The sequence below is a fragment of the Larimichthys crocea genome, chromosome XIII, assembly GCF_000972845.2.
Source record: "Larimichthys crocea isolate SSNF chromosome XIII, L_crocea_2.0, whole genome shotgun sequence".
NCBI classification, from domain to species: Eukaryota; Metazoa; Chordata; class Actinopteri; family Sciaenidae; genus Larimichthys; species Larimichthys crocea.
The window spans coordinates 31013706-31032817 of record NC_040023.1 but is presented as its reverse complement, the minus strand read 5'-3'; the positions used below and the strand labels follow the sequence as shown (position 1 = coordinate 31032817).

The window sequence follows — 19112 nt, the reverse complement described above, 5'->3', positions numbered from 1 at the left end:
TTCTCAGTCGGAGGATCCTGGTTTTCCAGTTTCTATACCTAGCTGGCACAACTCTCAAGCAAAGTGCAGACATGCAGACATGCAGTGTCTGGCTATGCAGGAATTTCCTGGGAGTCATGTTTTGAATTAATCAAATGAGCATTTCAGTGGTGCTTTCAGGATGTATCAGTGGTATCAGCATGACATGCTGTCGCACTTTATGGGCGAGTGTATTTCCAATGCAAATAAACATGGAGATATTTCCTCGATACCTACATGTAGCTGAAAAGTAGGATACAAGTGCAGTATTCGTTGTCACTGGAGCAGCAAAAGAAACAAAAACATAGCAGTAGTAGAAATAAAGAGGGACGCAGTGTCTTGTGAAAAGAAGTAGTCAAATTAACTTGGAAAGTAAAAAACAACATAATCCAAACTGCAACAAAAAGGATCATATTCAGTTGCTGAACATGGCTTCCATCCTTATATAACTGTGAGAGAGCGGCATTGAAACGGCACTCTGGAGTACATAGATGCACCCAGACCCATGTACACAAGCATTTGTACAGATGATTGTAATGCCCCCTTAATCTCAAATCAAGCTTCTGTAAATCCAGCATAGAAGTCTTTCTTACTGCAGCTTTTAAGAATATTATCACCTTGTAAATGTTGTTTGGTCTACATTAAGAGTTATTGCGATTATGGAGAGATAAAAGTCTAAATCCAAGAGGAAGTCTTCACATTAAGTCCAGAAATCCTTCAAATATGTTGTTTTTGGAGACAGTGAGTAGGCTATGTCTAGGTAGGAATGATAAATGGCAGAAATATATTTGAAATAAAATTAACCATGTTAGGTTTGATCCATGCATATAAACGTGTTATGATTTAGTTTGCAATAGAAATGACGAAGGAAAGGAAAATAAAGTGTGCACAGACTTGGGTGACTCCCAACTGACTTCTACAAAAAAACTGTCTCATTATGCTTCTCCTCAGATCACTGGTAACATGCTACAAAAATTGCAGGAATATTATGAAAGAGCCACATCAATAAATCTCAGATGATTTGTCATGGAGTAAGTAAATCCTCACATATCTCCAAACTGGAAACTTTCCTCTACAAACAGCAAGCCTTTATTTTATTGAGTCACCTGAGATAATATTTTAGAATTTGTCCTTATATCATCTGCTATTGCTCTATTATCAGCTATGTCTATCAGCATTTCAACCAGTGCCAATGATTAGTATCTGGAATTTTGAACACCATCATGCTAAAAGAATAAGCATTTTTCCCAGAAATCTATTCTTGGCTGGATGAAAATGCCTCTGCTAGAGACCATGAGTCACTAAACTGCTCCAATGAAACCCATACCAGTGAAATGATGTTAGCAGGATACAAGGTTTGGATTACACAGTGGCTTTCCGGGGAGACCTGGTTTTAAACTGGTGCAGAGACTCTGTGTATACAAGCACACCTTCCAGTGAGGGAAGTTCCCCTTAGCTCCTGCATATTTTGAATACTGGTGGTAGAAGCTTTTTTTTTTTAAATGGACCGAAAGACTTTCAATGAAATAGGATCATCATATACAATAATGTTGAGCGATTTCTACTTTTAAGTCAATGTGGTCAAACAACATCATTTCAGCAGTGGTGAGGCTAATCTGGAATTTATCATATCAATCCTCAGTTTTATTCAATATCCATCCATTATCTGTAACCGCTTATCCTCATCAGGGTCAGGTGGGGCTGACTTACAGCTGGGATAGGTACGTACACCCTGGACAAGTCGCCAGCTCATCACAGGGTACATTAAGACAAACAACTATTCACACTCGCATTCACTTAATGTGAATGGCCAATTTAGAATCACCAATTAACCTATTAAGCGCATGTTGAAATGTGGGAGGAAGCCGACTACCCGGAGAGAACATACAAACTCCCCAAAGAAAGTTCCACCAAAGAATAATACCAAAATTAATATGTTAGCAATAAACTAAATGCTGGAATAAAATCGAGGTCAAAGGGGTTAGACTAGAATTATCCTTTAAAGTTGTCAGTCATTAGAATAACATGTTATGCAACATTAGCCTATGAAATGATATAACGTTAGATTACAGAATTCAATTAGACATTCAAACCGCCAACGATATTCAGGTCCAAATCGAGGATTAGAACAAAAAAAGAAAAACATCAATGAATTATAAACGCTCCTTTTAAATATGGCACAGATGATCTGTAACTCGGGTTCAAATGGTTGAATGAATCAAGTTTTTCTGCTGGCTTAGTCATAAATACAACTGCAATCTATTAAAAAGTTTAGCTTTTGTTGCCAGTCAGTCTTGCTTTTCTGTTTTGATGAAAAATGTGGTAGGCACATTCAAAATAAGATTACCCACAGATCAGTTGACTTCATAACAATCACACGTCATTATTCAGTAATACTGAATTTGCTTTATATATGCGTACCAAAAATAGGTGATGACACTTGAATGGATTGAAGTTAAAAGTAACTTCATTAAGCATACCTGTACAGTCAAATGCAATCCAATACAACTGGTTCTCCCATGAAAAGTCCCCTTTTTGATGACTATCATGTTCAGTTTTTGTTGACACTCCCATAGAGATGTTAAGTGAATTATATATTCCTGTTAATTAACTAATGATTCCATCAATGGGAAAGACAACAATTTGACCCTATGTCATTATTTCTTGTGCAATTTAAGGTTAGTCACAGTCCACATCTTATTCAATCAATCAATCAATCAATCAATCAATCAATCAATCAAGTGGGAGTCACGACTCTAAACACTTGATAAACTTTGGTTTAAGTCAGGATTTCAGGACCACCAGAAGACCTTGGACAGTAGACGTCAGTGTTCTCTTAGGGGACCTGAAATATGAAGTGGGGCCAGTCTATGTTGCGCTTTGTAGGTGATTCATTACTACATTCAACTGGTAACCAAAGCAGCTTAGCTTTCACGGGTTTAATGTGTGAGCTATTATCAGTGTTGGCTGAAAGTCTAGTTTTGGACTTGAAGTCTAGCTAATAATAAAGCAACCAAATGAGTGGAGAGGAAGAAGATACAAATAAAAACTTTAGATGTTTAGTAAATGAATTGTTCTCTATGAATAAATAAATAAATAACTGTATTCACACCTTTCTGTCACAAAGTACAGATAGATGATTGAAACTGTACAGGTTTACCTGATAATAAAGCGACCACTGAAAGTAGGTGAAGAAGAAGGACCTTAGAACTTTAGTTCTCCATGCTGAGCCAAACAGGAACAAGGAAATAAATCAGATTTTCCAGCTCTTACAAAACCACTAGAATAAATGACATTTAACACCACTGTGTAGACAGTAGCTATATTCCCTGGAGCTGCTCCATTTGGGAGCAAGGTTACTGCAGTAAGTTTTTCTCAGGGATTATTAGGCTTCTATGACAGAATTAAGTCAACATATTATTATAATAATACGACCTTTAGGTCTTTTGTGCTTGTAAAAGACAGCTTAGTGAGCGGCGCTCCTGTTCACTGCGACATAAAGAAGGTGTTTTGACAGACGGCGGGGTTGAAGGCGGAAGGAAATATGAACCTCTGAGTCGCACGGCGCAGTCACACCCCCTTTCTCTGAACACCGAAAGCCGACACAGGCACACACACAGACACACACACACAGACACACACACTTGACAGAAGCTGGGCACTACGGCAAATACGCACAGGAGGAGCAGGGAGAAACCGTGTTCAACTCCAAATCACACCGCGCTGCCTGAATGTGACGCGACAACACTGAACCACTACGCCGACCGGTAAGTTGTTTTTTATCTGTTCATTTAAATGTAGCAATAAGTAGATATGGATGTGCTAGAAAGGGAAAAAAAAATATTTGTGGTTTCAGTGGCAGCGGCATGGAAAATTAAGTTTACAAGCGGAAGTTGCGCAAGGCAAGGTTAATCACTATGAAATATCATTTGAAAAAAAAAAAAAAAATCCAGCTTCGAAATTAAATTTCTGGCCACCAATAGCGAAAAACTGGAAAAGTATGAAGATTTTGTCAGTAAACTGAGGAGAGCCAGTGCTGTCAATGCCCTCCTGATGTAATAGATTTGTGATTTTTGGCCATAATCGATGCGCCATTACGCACAAGTGTAAACTCCAAAAGGATGCACCGTCCATCCAACCCAATCCACAACATGACCCCCCCTCCACTGGCTCTGATATGATTACACCCAGGGTGGGTGATGTCATTTGAACAAGTGTGTAGTGAAAATATCTGTGAGGTAAGAGCTGGATAATTCACTTAAGCTCATAGCCTTAATAAGTTCTGCATTTATATCTTGAACATTGCTCAGTGATTCATAAGAGCATCATCCCAGGACCACCGGAGGATTCAACATAGGGGGACATCAGGGGGAATGAGATGTTTGGTTTTACCAGTTATATGACTGCTGTTTTTAGTGGTTAGCTCAATGACAGAACGGCTGTTGTGATTGCAGGTTTCACCAAGTTGTCCCTCCACCTACAGTAAACATCTCTAATCTTGAACCAAACTAAACAAGTCATATAGCAACAAGGATTGTCTCTTAGAGTTTTCTATAGGTCATCTAAAAGAAGTTTGTGGTTCAACGTGAATCTATTTCTTGGGTCCAGTGATGCAGAAAGAGAGAGAGAGAAAAAAAAAACAAACAACAGTATGAAAACATTATAATGCAATTTCCTGTTAAGCTACCGGATCACGGTTAAGGTCGATCCTCTTTAACAAATACCAGCTGCACAAAAGTACACACAGGACAGAAAGGTGTGCCCACGTCTAAAGTACGCTGGCACACACTTCAGTAGCACAGCACTTTTGTTTTCACATTTAATCGGTGTCATTTATCTTTTAAATCTTTATAATCAGGATCAACCTGTGGATGTGGCTTGACATTGGGTGCCAGCATTGCCAGAGGTGGTGTGTCCATTTGTGCAGATTTCTTTTCTCAGCAATCAACAAGTGTTCTCTTTATACAACATGCCACCCAATAATTACCAACACCAACTGTCTGCAGCTTCATGCAGAGACTTTAAGGCGCAGGAGAAAAACAAACTGCCGCACACATTTTTAAAAAAGATAGAACTATAACTCATCATTTGCCAGGCTGTTCCCGCCTGACCAAAATAGAGAGGACTCTCAGCTGATGAGTTCCCTCTTGTATGCAGCAGAGTTCCTCAGCCATGGTGATGACAGACAGCTGAGAAGCATGTCGGCGTGAGGATGCCTCAGTGGCACTCTGCTGTATGCCATTTTCCAAGCAAAAGTAGCCCTCACATACGCCGTAGAAGAAACTAGACAGTGACAGATGCTACTTTTACAAACTATCAGTTGTTGTTGCAAGAACTTTTTCAAGACGGAATTAAACGATAAGAAAAATGCAACAAATTCTTCCAAAAATCTGCTATTGTGATGTGATACTGAGCTGCCTCAGTTTGGCGCAACTGGGATCGTGTCATCATTAAACAAATTCAAACCGAGTGCCAAGCTGAATGCTGTCCTCCTCCGTCATGATAGCTGATAATGCTGCAGGAAATCTACGCACTGTGTCATCCGTTTGTCTTTCTAGCAGTTACAGTAGCTCCCTAAAGTCAGCTAATACTCATTCAGACATAACTGGATGGGATCAGGCTGTTCAGAGGTTTGTTTTTTTTCTTCATCTAATGACCCATGAAGGAAGCTGGAAGGTTTATCTCGTCTTCAGCAGAGCTGCCAGAGGCTTTGCTATCCATTAACTGCCTCAGCATGAGCAGTATCTTGAGGGGATACTAAGAGGGACTGCTACATTTCAGTGAAGATTGTGCCAATGACAGTTGCTGTGGCTTTTCTGAAATAGCGAGCGGGGTGTCCCAGGGGCACATATAGATAGCAAATGTGATTCCAGCTGCCACTGTGGTATCCCGGTCTTAATGATAGGGCAGTTGATTGAGTGGAGTGTTTCTTTTCGTGCTCTTTGAGCTGTGTATCAAGTTGCCAGACCTTTGTTGATCAGAGCTACTTTTGCCGTTACATGAAATAAACAGGTGATGAGGATTATACAGCTGTCGTTCTCGACTCCACAGGAGACTCCTAATCATGTTTGTGAGTGTGTGTGTGTGTGTGTGTTCATGGACTTCTATCCATGTTAGAACCATTATCTGTTCAACACCCTCTGTTCAGTTCAGCTCTGTTCTTCCCCACAACTGTTTTCTAACCCACGATGTCGAAGACCCGCTTTTCTGGTTATACATATTGTTCCTGTCAATGCTGTGTTGTTCCTTTTTTTTTTTTTTTTTTTTTTTCTGTTTCCGACCAATGATATTTTAGATTTTATGATAATGAGACAGGGTGATAAAACCAAAGACAGGAAAGGTGTTTTTATTTTTAGCGCTGTGACAAGGATGATGTTATTCATAGTAAAGTCTTTTCAGTGTTCTGTAAGCACATGGATGAGGTTGGCTGTAGGTGAACTGGCTAGTTCAGTGTCAGGATGTGGAAAACGTGAGACGGCAGACATTAGGGGGAGAAAATGGAAATCAACTAAAAGTCCTTACACAAGCATTAGGACACGTGTGTGTGTGTGTGCGCACATTTGTGTGCATGTGTGTCAGTAACATCATTTGTGTGTGCAAATCTAGTAGTGAGTGATGAAAGACCAAGCTCACCACGGCCTTTTAGAGAGGCTGAAATCTCAGTGATTAGGCTGCCGACCACACAATGCAGGGCAGGGACAGCTGCAGCTGGTTATCAATCGAGCGTTCAGAGAGTGTTCTATCGAAACAGATCCCACCATTTAGCTCTTCAGCAGGAGAGAGGCTTTTGTATATACTCATACGTACATACTCACCATATTAACATACAATAGCCTTTTAAGTCAATAACGTAATAGTAACACCGGCTGAAATCTGTCGCTGTTTTGTATACAGTTGCTGCCGACACTCATTTAAAAGTTTCATGGAAACTATTTTCAGCCATATGAAAATGTCTGAAACACAGATGTGCCGCTTTGAAACATTTCAATACAGCTATTATGACAAACTGAGACTAATCTATGAGAATGAAACTCAAGACTTTCCCACATGGCTGACTTGCTCGGCGGATAAAGCAAAATTAAGAAGGTTCTAACAATTTATTTATGTTACTGTTTAGCTACCACATGCTGGAAAAGGAGCACATCTGAATGCCATTCTCAAAATGTGCACAGTAAGCTAAATTGACGGCCTGTTGAGGCTGGGCCTTCAGGAAATTATTCCCCAAAAGCCAAAAACAACAAGCTGCCAGGATTGAGGAGAGTGGGAAGTTCACAGAGCACGAGGAGGAGGCGGGGGAAGATGGATCCATTTCAATGCCCTCCAAAATAGTAGAAAGGATACACACTGGGACCACCATGTGATAGCGTGCACCGCTTTTGAAATCCCTGTCATGTGTAGTCTGCAATTTCCTCCTTCCAAAGTCCCTGAAGATGACTCTGATAATGAAAGATCAATTATTTGATCCCTGGCATTTACTGTTCTCCGAGGATCATGTGTCACAGATAATGCCTTCTGGACCTTGGGAAGAACTAGACACTCCTACTTATAGAATAGTGTTAATATTTTGGGGAGTATACAAAGTGAAGCGCTGGAGGAGTCGAGAAAAACACCCTTTGAAGTTGCTGAGTGCACAGAGCATCTAGTCCCAAGTGAGCATCTCTCTAGCAGATCATTAACCAAAAGCAGGGTGGTATGGTGAAGTAGTGACAGAGAAAATAATCTATTTTATCATTAATCTAGTGGGGTGATTGGTCTAGTCAGGTCTGGGTCAGTGTTTAACCGAAACCAGTGCTTTTAATCACAAACAGGAAGGTATGTAAGGACAAAGAGAACAAGTCACACTTCTTCTTAAATATTTGTTTAACCTGGTGTAAAAATACATTTAGAAGCTTTGCACTCATTCAGCCGAGGCCTGTTCTTGAGCGTGTGCTGTGTTGATGCTTTCATTACTTCCTCAAAATGATTATTTCTGCTACAAATTTTAAGCCACATCTCTTCACACCTTTAACTTTCTCTCGTTACAGCACAAATTCAGCATTTTAACTAAAATTGACTGACTTTGAGGAAAAAAAAAACTGTTGTCATTTCTTGTAAAGACAGTGGCTAGAGAACAAATATTCCTGTCACCAGTTTTTTTATTATTTTGCTGACTGTCTTCACCCTTGGAGGGAGTTTAAAAAAGGTATACTATCTTACAGATAACTATATTTATGTGATGGTATTTATTACCAAGCACAGCAGATAAGTAGTCAGATGACTGACGTACAACTGCCCTCTATGCAAATGATCAGTGACTAAATAAAACTTGTGTTCGGGAAGCGCTACGCTCTCACAGATTGCCTTTTCCTTTTTCACAGCTGTTTTGTTTGTGCACTCGCTTTTAAAGCGCATCTCAGATGACTCATCTCTGTCGGATATTGTATTTCATGGACTTTTTATTTTTGGCTGTCTTTGAATATGTTTTTCTCCTGTGATAATTGTTAATTCAGTTTTTGATTACTATGGATTAATTGTAGCCAGTGTCTTAAAAAGGTGATTTAATAACCAGTTATATATATTTTTTAACACCTGTAAACAGTACAGGTTTCTTACATTTTTTTGAAATCCTAAATTGTTTAACTCTTTTGTGTGACAGTTTGAGGTGGGCTAGCTGCAGTGATGTCCAGAGCCACAAAATCTGCCTCGAGGTCTCGGAGCCGCTCAAGGTCTCGGTCAAGATCCTGCTCCACGTCTCGCTCCAGAAGTCGATCCAGATCCCGATCCAGGAAGCGACGCTACGGGTACGGTCAATTTTATGAACAAGCATTCTCTCTGAACAATCTGTTGTCAGGATCAACTTCTTTTTATTTGATTGTTGAAGATGTCCCTGTGTTGCCAGGCCGTACCGTATTAAAACAAGGTTTAATGACTGAGTAAACTGAAAGGTATTATACAGTGTTTACAACTAAATAATGCTTTGGCCTACCTATTGCTTAAAGCATGAGTGACCCAACAAAGCCGGCTGTCATGGGGAAAAGAGAAACCAGCAGCAGGTGCAGCAGGGAAAGTACTGCCTCGTTGCACAGGCGCCAGTATCGATCGTCCTGCTAAGCTCATTTTCCCGTCAAATTCTACCTGTTAAATCTGAACTTATTTTAAAGCACTGACCATGCAATGTGCTGGTAAGACTTGACATGTAGAAGATATGTGTTTGGCCGTTATAGTGGGAATGTCAACAAGCAATTCTGTGTTCTGTTATCGTCAACATTTCCTGTTAGCTACATATCTGGTGATTGCTATCTGCAAAGACCATGTCTTGTCCTGAACTTTATGACTCATGAACTTGACAGAGCGATTTAATGGATTTGGGTCTGACTCAAACCGAGACAGCTTCTGTATCCAGAGGAAATTGATGTTTGCAAAAGAGTTCAGCTGCTGGTTTGTGAACCTACTTAAGTTAGATTGAATATTTGTGCAGTCTGCGTTACATAGTAAATATTTCCATTGAGGATGACCTCAGTGACATATGAAAATATTTTATCAAGGGCAACGTTCGTTGGTTGCTTTGCCTAAATAAAAAAGGCACTGGTTTCAGGGTTATCGGCTGGTTAGGGCGTGCATTTGGAAGAACAAGTAAGGCTTCACTCTGATGCCTTTACTGTTTCTGGCAGAATGACTGTGGCACTGCAATAAAATGGCAGGGGCGACTCATTTCCTGGCAGTGTCGCGGCACGCATTAAAATTAGCATAAAGAAGACACATGGAAAGAATCTAATGGTTTGCTCTTCTCGAACCCACCTTACAACATCTGCTAATAGGTTTGTGGTTTCAGTGGAACTATTTAAGCCTGAATGCACACATTTGCAAAAGGTGTGTATAAACAAAACACCCAAGAAAAGCAACTCATGCACACACGCATGCACATAGAAACACCACAATCTCTTGCTTTCGACATCATCGCCTCAGTATGAGCCACAGATGTAGACTAATACTTTTTATTATTCCATTCTTTACTATTTTGCTGTCAAGAGTAAGAAAATAATGTTTAATTTGTCTTTTTATAAAGCCTCAGTAAACTGGTTGAGCAAGCCATGTAGCTGGCAAGCACAGAGTCAAAAGGATTCCAGTAGATTTTTTCCCCCCCTCCTATAGTCCATGTGACTCTCTGCTCCACCAGAGCTGGCCAGAGGAGATGTAGTATCTGTAGCTCGCGCTGTGAGTGTGCAGTGCTGCTCAGTGCGCTGCCTTCTTTAAATCACGCTGAATTCCAATGAAAAAACGCAATAGGTGAGTCCTGTGAATATGGTTTTCGAATGTGTTTGCATGCCGTGTGCTGCTGCTTTGCTCTGCCAATTCAGAATAGTGTTCTACAAATGTATGGTCGGCTTTGTATGCGTTTGTACATTTCTTAATACACCTTTACATTTAGATCTCTGCATTAAGATTCTTAAAAAGGCAAAGTGGCTGAGCAGTTATATTTTCCTTATTGATGGTGGTAGAAAAGAAAATGTGGTAATGCTTGCAGAACTGGTTTGATATCTAGACTAGATCTGCTTAAAGACTGTCAGGGGAAAGTTTTGTATGTTGTGTTGACATGCGGTTCGGCTTGAAAGGGGGCATGTTGTGCTCATTAAATCATTGATTTGGAGAAGAGAACATACTGTATATCATAGTGATAGACTTTAGACTGTGTTTAAGGATCAGGATAGAGAACAACGCAAAGATTTTTTTTTTTTTTTTTTCTTTTTTTTTTAAAGTGCAGCAGAGCCACCATGTGGACAAGTCTGGCCCTGGGCTCACTGTGAAATCTGTGTTCTCCATGCAGTGCTCCTCTGTGGGCTCCTATATATGGCACAAACATATGTTTTGCCAATTGGACATGACATATGGATGTTGGACACAACTGCACATCTGTATATCATGTGTTTTTGTGGTATTGTGACATGTATGTTTTTTCCATATGTTTAGCCAGACTTGAACAGCCAGTCTGTTATGTCTGTGTTGACTGTAAGCTCGCAGCATTCGATTTGAAGTTGTCATCACTTTGGTTTCACTGCTCAAAGATTTATCAGTGAAACAGTTTGTGTTCCTGTAGTACTGGTATGATCATTGTCTCTTTAGCCAGAGCCAACATGAGAGCTTTGAAATACTGACCAGGTTGTACTTACATTTGCGTTATGTCAGTGGGCTTTATGAGAACACATAAAGCAGATGTGTGTGAAGCCCGCAGAAACTGCAGTTTTGTTATGTATATCTAAGCTTTGTGCTTTTCTTTCCTCCCCCTTTCTTTTGTTCACAGTTCTAGGTCTCGGTCACGGTCAAGATCTCATTCTCCACCTCACAACCGGGAGAAGAAATATCCAAGGGGATACCAGAACAGCCGTGAGTTCCGGGGCTACCACCGCGGCTTCCGGAGACCATACAACTTCAGGGGGCGAGGGCGGGGCTACTTCCCACGTGGACGTTACCAGCGTGGCGGTGGAGGCGGTGGCTATAACAACAACAACAACAACAACTTCCGCCCAAACTGGAAAAATTACAAGCAGCACCCTCAGAAACATCAACAGCAGCAACAACAGTATCAGCAGCAGCAAAACTATTCACGAGGACGATGTCACAACCTCCAGAAACGCTCAGGAAGCCCCCCTCGTGGTCACTCTCACCACTCTGACCGATCCTCCACGCCATTATCCCGGCACTCGCAGCATTCTTCCTCTTCCTCACACTCCTCCTCTCCCAAATGCAGGCAAGCCTTGTTGCCGACTAACCAAAACTCCAAAGATGTGAAAGAGGAGCTTTTGGCCTCCAAGGAGGTCCAAAAGGGAGGAGGGGAAGATGGGGAGCCAGTGGAGCTTGTCGGGGTGTTGGCAGAAGAGGCTAAAGAAGGCTCAGGCAGTGGGAAAACTGAAGGGAACTGGCAGAGCTTAACAGACTGCAGCAGGAGTCCAAAGAGAACGAGTCCTCTGGCGAGCTCCGCTGTTATTGTTGGTCAGAACAGCCAAACTACTAACCAGTCTAGTCCCTCCCCTAAAATCACCAATGACACCAGCAATGGCGCCCCCTTCTGGAAGAAGGTGTGTAGTTCATCCTCAACAAAAAAACCCTCACATGAAGGTCTAAATCCAATGCTTTCCAGCTTTGACTTCTTCTCCAATGAGGAATACCTGGATGGAGATAAAACAGCAATCTCCATTGCCTTCGGAAAGTAAGATGGATTTTATTTTATCTTTTCTCAAATAAGTGCAGTTGTCATTACAGCCTAACATAACATTTAGGTATTCAGGGGATTCCCAATATTTGCCTTGTTTTTGATTGAAATCTCTTATGCTTGTGTCTTTAATGCATTGATTAATTATCTGACATGAAATTATCACAAATTATCAGTCGGGTTTCTGTATGTTTAAATGTTCCTGTTGCATGCCCAGTTAGATGCAGCTTTTTATCTCTTTGTCATTGTTTAGGTTTTTGGAAGAGCAAAATAAAAAAGCTAAATCTTGGGAAAATGGAAAGAAAACAGCAGCCAATGATGTGGACATGGAACAAGAGAAAGTAAATGGCAAATCATCTGCGACAATCTCTGACTCAGTGTCAAGAAAGTACAAAGAGGATATTGATGAAGTGTCCCTGAACAGCTTTTTGAAAACCTCTCCTTTTCTGTCTGCTGACGGAGAGGAAGAGGAGGAGATGATAATCAAGCCTCATTCAAAGTCACTTCACAAAGACTGCCACAATGGGGACGAGTCCTCTAAGCCAAAGACCAAGGTCACGTACTCGGCTCGGGAACTGTTTGAAGAATGTTTTGAGAAATGGCAGAATGCTGCATATTCACAGGTGGCAAACAGTGACCTTGACACCACGGCAGAGGACATATACCTCAGTCGAAAGCAGGATAAAGCAGCGGCCATTGCTGCTGCCCTTGCCAAGAGGGAGTTAGCAGGAAAATTTGAGGAACTGTCCCCAGAGATGGGTGGTAAAGCCAAGAAGATGGCAAAATCTCCCTCCATCCCATCTACCCCACCACCACCACCACTACCGAGGAGGAACTCTGACAGAGAGATGTTTATGATCATGAATGAGGACTCGCCTTTCATGTCCTCAAGGAAACAGGAAGCAAAATTAAATGTCAGAATGGATTTCCTTGGAGATAGCCTGATAAGGTGAGCATCATATAGTAGTTTATGGTCTCATGCTAAGCCTTTTCTTCATGAGTCATATCTGTACACTGTAAACTACTTCTAGCATATTTTATACGCAGCAAAGCAACAGCTTTTGTTTTTTTTTTTTGCCATTTTCAGCTCTTCTGATATTTTAGCTGAGGAGCGACAGTTGTCTCAGGATCTTGTGCAGTCCTCAAAAAAGGATCAGGAGTTTCGCTCCATCTTTCAACATGTTCAGAATGCTCAGTTAAAGAGGTGTCCCTCTGAGCTGTTTGCTCAACACATTGTCACCATCGTTCACCACATTAAAGGTGAGTCCTCTCGTTCTCTTGGTGTCCTCACATACGGTATTAATGTCAAAGAGTGGAGACGAGGGCAGTTTTTGTTTTAGGAATGGACTGCATCATTTCCTTTAAATCACACCACATTCTTTTTCTTCTTTTATAATAAGCTTTGGCCATTAAAGTTACTCAACACATGAACATGTCACCTTTCAAATGAGTGACGCAGCATCACGGCTGGATGGAAACATGACAGACACTAGAGGCATTAACAACTTTAAAGGCTGTTTTTACCGTCTCCCTGTACAGCTCAGCACTTTCCATCTTCTGGAATGACTCTAAACGAGCGATTCACCATGTACCAAAGACGAGCTGCAGAGAAGGAAATGATGAAGCCAAGAAAAAGCCCAGAGATACACAGGTAGAGTCGCCTATTGAGTGACCCTCTCACCTTCAGTGTGCTGTGGCTTCACCTCCTCTTTTAACAGCTTTCAGGTATTTCTTTCACCTTTCCTAGCTGAAAATCAACAGACTATCTTGGCTTATTTGTTCTCATGCTCGGTGGAGGTCAGTTTTATTTTCCCACCAGTTTTTCTTTTGCCTTTTTCCTGTTTTATGTCGTCGTTGCAGTTCAATGTAGCTTGCAGTTTGCAGGTTGTTTTGGCATCTGTAATCGTGCTTTGTGTGCTATGTGCATTGAAATTCCTGTAGTCTTAACTGTGTTTCTTTCTGACAGGAGAATTGATGTTTCACCAAGAGCTTTTAAGAAACACTCTCAACTTTTTGAGGCGATGAAAAGCTCAGAGGATGGCTCTTACAAGGTGACTGAACATTTTGCAGTATGAAGTATGTTGGAAAAACAAACAACAGCAAACGAGTGAGCAAGCCAGATGCCTTTAGACTGCACTCTCTTAAAGCCTGTGGCTTTCCATGAAGGGAGATGCACAAAGTCTGACAAATGCAAAATAAGGCACTTTGACTTTGTTGTTCGTTATATATGGCCTTCACACATGGTTAGACTGTGGGCACAAGCCTGACGAAGGCTAATGAATCATATAAGTTCAGAAATGGAAGCCACTGTGCCAAAGCTGTTCAAGGGACTCTAAGCAAGTGTCTTCGTAAGTATTCTTTAAAAAAATAAAGAACGGAAATAACCAACAGCAAGCACTTTATGCAACCTGTGCTTACCTTTTTACATGCTTCATTTTCTGAGTAAACCCTCAAACTACTTCTTTATGGATGTGCATGGACACATATGGTCAAACATCTGTAAACGTCAGGTGCAAAATACAACTAAAATAAGTAAACTGAGTAAACGTAAATTAGCATGAACAGTCCGATCTTCTTCCACTGTTAAAGAACCATACTAGTGGTTTTGCAAGACATACAATAGCTCAACAACTAGTGTATACTTTACAGTAGGTACTAGAAACTGTTTCCCAAAGCATATCTCAAAGTTTTTAGATTGGTTTCACTTCATGTCAGTACACTATGATAATTAACTTGCAGTGACTTGAAACTTGTTTCAAATAGGAAGTACATCACTGAGCACATTCCAGGATTATTTTGAAAGCACAAAAACCTGGATTCACCATGTCAGTGAGGCACTGATGTTCAAAATGTGGAAATTTGGCTGCTGGAAGTCATGTAAGACATGGAACACTGACAAGCAAGGATAATGTGAAATGTGTTGGTGCGGTTTGTTGCTGTTGTACAGCATTTTCATTTCACACTCTTTCGATGGTTGACCTTGCAATAACTTAACTTCACGTTGACGTGATGGGTTGCCTATCTGAAGCAAAGTTTTCCAAGTTGATTTCCTCAACGTATTTAAATAGCTGCCTTGAAGGCAGAAAAAAAAAATGCTTTGGAGAATGGTTCAGATTTTTAGGTAATCCTAAAAAACATGCAAAACTACTGGTTTGGCCCTTTAAGTGCACTGGAAAATTCACTTGGTTTCATTCATGCCAGCTGGCTGTTACCCAGAGTTTTCCCTTTTACTCATGGACTTCACTTTTTACTTTTCAAACCAGCTTGGCTGAGAGCAGACTCATAGGATCTACATGCTAATCAAAAGTCTGTCCACGACGTTGTTTTTCTGTTTTGATTTGCTCAGGACGGCGGGGAAAAAATGAAGGGTGACCCAATGGACCTTCGTTTGGATATTGAGCGCCGTAAAAAATATTCAACCCATCCAAGCGATTATAATCAGGATCGGGGAAGAGATACGGGAGATTCCCCAGATTCTAGTAGAGAGAGATCTGTGGAAAAGTTCTCCAAATGCCATGAGAAATCTAAGTATGTGCAACTGCCCTATGCTTTTTATTTTTTCAAACTATCCATAAATATGTTGAACACTGTTCTATTGATCCTGAACAGTTGAGCATGAAGAATTTTGCATGTACCATTTCTCCTTTTAGGAAAAATAAGAAGAAGCGTTCTCGCTCAAGTTCATCCTCGTCTTCCTCGTCCTCCAAGTCCCAAAAAGAGGATTTGCCCCATGGCAAGTCTGATCCCAAAGATAAAGTCTTTGACAAGGCCCGTCTGGGTCAAAAGGAGTCATCGGGATCAGTTGAAAGAGGAAGGCCACGTGGAGGATTTGTAAGTTTGACACGTGATGTTGGGTTGATAGAGGAGCATAGTTGCATTAAGTTAAAACTATGCATTTGACTTTCACAAACCTTGTCTTTCTTTGTAATTACAGCAAGTCCGAATTCGTGGAAGGGGCTGGAATAGAGGCAATTATCAGGGAAATTGTTCACAGAGTACCAACATGCCAAACATGGCAGCACACCCAAAAAATGAAGACTGGGACCCAGAGTACACTCCCAAGAGCAGAAAATACTACTTGGTAGGGTTGATCTCTTTCCGATCAATGTGTCTAAAATTAACCATGTTTTAATATAATCTAGCTCAACTTTGCGCAATTATTTTAACACACCCAAATCTTTTGTCTTCCTCTCAGCACGATGACAGAGACGGAGAGACAGAGTTAAAATGGGTGGATCACCGAGGGCGAGGACGGGGAAACTTCTCGCGTGGAAGGGCACGCTTCATCATCCGCAAAGCCACAGGGGGGCCCAACGCCACCAGCCAAAATTGGGCCCATGATAAGTTCCAGGTCAACGGGGAACAAGGTGGCAAGCAGGAAGGGTTGACAGAACAGGACCATAAAGGAGGAAAAAATGATGGAGAGCATACTTGAGCAGTGAAGCAAAGTGCTGAAACTCTTAATTTACTTCTGTGTAATTGACTCAGTGATTTCATCCACAACAATGGATTCATAAATGCAGATTAAAATGTTTTAAGACTCAGCTATTGCTAGGAAAACTTAAGTTTTTATTTGCAGCGTAGGACACTCACTCTGACTTGACCATTTTCCACATGAGGATACAACTCATAACTAGTAGAAGCACTGTTTCAGGGTGAACTGCTGTTTCTCATAAGATTTCATATGTTACAGGTTTCTCTTGGTTTATATGGTGTGTTTTTTTTCCCGTGCATCATTTTGGTAGTATTTACACTTTTCCCGTAGAAAGTTATTAAAAACATAACTCCTTAATGACATTTGTTTAAGTGGCAAGAGAAATGGCATTATAGATCAAATCAGCCTGTGCCTTACACTTGTACAAGTAAATAAATGTTTTGTGAGTGAGCTACACAATAAATAGTTGTACTGATGAATGCATTAAACTCTGCTCCAATTACCCAACTATTTTAAGGCTTGGTTGTTTTGAGCTGTGTTTTGTCTGGTTTAAAATGACAACAATAAAAGTACACTGTAGTTCATGCTGGCATTAAAAGCATCACTGTTTAGCCAGTTCAGCACTCTACATATGACCCTGATCTGACAATGGGACCAAACTGTGTGGGGTCAAAGGTTACGGCTTTCATTATACAACAGATCTACGATACTAGCTGACAGCATAGGAGAGTTTTATTTTGAAGGACAACTACCTGTATATTTGATATGTTGTTCATTAAACATTTTGCTGTCAACGATTTCTATTCAGTAGCTCTTTGATTGATCTTGGATACCACTTATCAATGTATAATATTGATAGTGACTATATGTTTTTCTCCAAAAGACACTCATTGTAGTTTTTGTACCTGTCTAGGCAGGATTCTGACTTTGTTTGTAAAGGAGAATTTGCCCTTTTTGCTATAGATTTTGTTGTGTTTTTCATTTGCTGTTTGCAAGACTTTCTCAACTATGTAAACTGTGTGAAACTGTGTCAATATTGTGTTAAAGCTCAAAAATAGTTTAAGCTGTAGTTTGTAATAAAACAGAAATTTAAAAAAAGGGTAGTTTGTATGACAAGGAGTTTGTCCAATCCTAGAAGAAGAATGTTTTTTTTTTCTGTGCATCTCCAATAATTTCTTTTCTTAACTCTAGGATAAAGACTCAAGCTCATGTGTTTTTTGCAAACTGCCTATACTTTTGATTAGACAATTTATGTGCCTTGTTGTGGGGTGTGCTGGTCTTATTTGTACAATACAGGCCTACAGATTGAGATACACTTTGTTTAAAGGTTGCCTGCTTTTTTTAAATAGGTGTTGTTACTGTTTTTTCTTAGAGACTGTAAATTAAAGAGACACTGATTACTTTAATTTGACTCGATGCGTCCTCTGTCATTTCTCTCAGATGTAAAAGCAACTTTATTATGTGAAAAGCCACTTAACAGCAATCGCTGTAGTCGTCTCATTAAAAATGAGCTGCGGCTTGTTGTACGTGCACCAGTTTGGACAGTGACACCTGACGGACACTGAACATGCAGCACAATTCAAGTGAATTATCATCTCGAGAAGTCCTGTGCCTTTACTACTGCTGCTTGTAGATTTCAGTTAACAGCCTTGTTTTAACACTACAGCAAATTATTGTAAATCCAGTGAAACCATGTTATGACCCGCTCCAGATTTCAAATTATTTATACATTAGCATATGCAACATTTTTATTTGACCAAAGTATTTCCTCAACATGGCTACATTTAACATAATATCTTAGGCTGATTGATGGACACACATGTGCATATGACAATAATAAAAGTGCTAAAGTCTAAGAAGAGCCTCCGAGAAGGCATCTGTACATTTCCTGTGTGTTGTGTTGCAAGGGTATTCTGCATCAACCACACTGTGCAGCACCAATCTCATACACCTTATTTGTACTTCAAAACAAGTCACTCAAGCTTCCAGGAGAAAACTTTTACAGGACAATAACATAAAATATTCCCTTTTGAACCACTAGACTGAGATGACTCATTTACTAAAACTCAAGTGTCCAAATCTAATGACTTAGTCTAATGACCTAACATGTTAACTTAAAGCAAACTTTTCCTTGCCACGTGGAATTTTTGGTGTGTGAAATCCAGTCTTGTGTAACCTGGTTCTGCTTTCTATAAATGGACAGACACTTTGCCTCAAGGGGTATACAAAAACAACAACATTACACACACACACACCCACACACACATACAAACTCCACCCATGAATCATAGATAAGGTACTGAGTTTGAATCTTGAAAATCTGCAGCTATTCAACGTCACACAACAGACCTGGATTAAAGGGAGAATTGTGCTGCTTGTGAATGCTGACTTTTGTCTTCTAATGCTCTCATTGCTGCAGATGAACTATATAGTCATGCTCCAATGTTAAGCCTCACTTATTATGAGCTCTGT

At 40.4% G+C, this 19112-nt stretch overlaps 1 protein-coding gene across 3 annotated transcripts; it reads left to right on the top strand.

Moving 5' to 3' along the window:
• Positions 1-3620: 3620 nt before the first annotated feature.
• Positions 3621-18051, top strand: thrap3a (thyroid hormone receptor associated protein 3a). 3 transcript variants are annotated; one of them, XM_010731637.3, is made up of 11 exons: positions 3621-3785; positions 8654-8798; positions 11297-12202; positions 12459-13154; positions 13293-13465; positions 13745-13856; positions 14172-14256; positions 15552-15733; positions 15856-16036; positions 16140-16286; positions 16401-18051. In XM_010731637.3, the coding sequence occupies exons 2-11, from the start codon at positions 8677-8679 to the stop codon at positions 16638-16640; spliced, it is 2844 nt and encodes a 947-aa protein (XP_010729939.3). In that variant the 5' UTR covers positions 3621-3785; positions 8654-8676; the 3' UTR covers positions 16641-18051. The 3 variants fall into 3 exon arrangements, with proteins under 3 accessions (XP_010729939.3, XP_010729940.3, XP_010729941.3); XM_010731638.3 differs by lacking the exon at positions 3621-3785 and adding an exon at positions 8350-8550; XM_010731639.3 differs by lacking the exons at positions 3621-3785; positions 8654-8798 and adding an exon at positions 10153-10284.
• The last annotated feature ends 1061 nt before the right edge of the window (positions 18052-19112 follow it).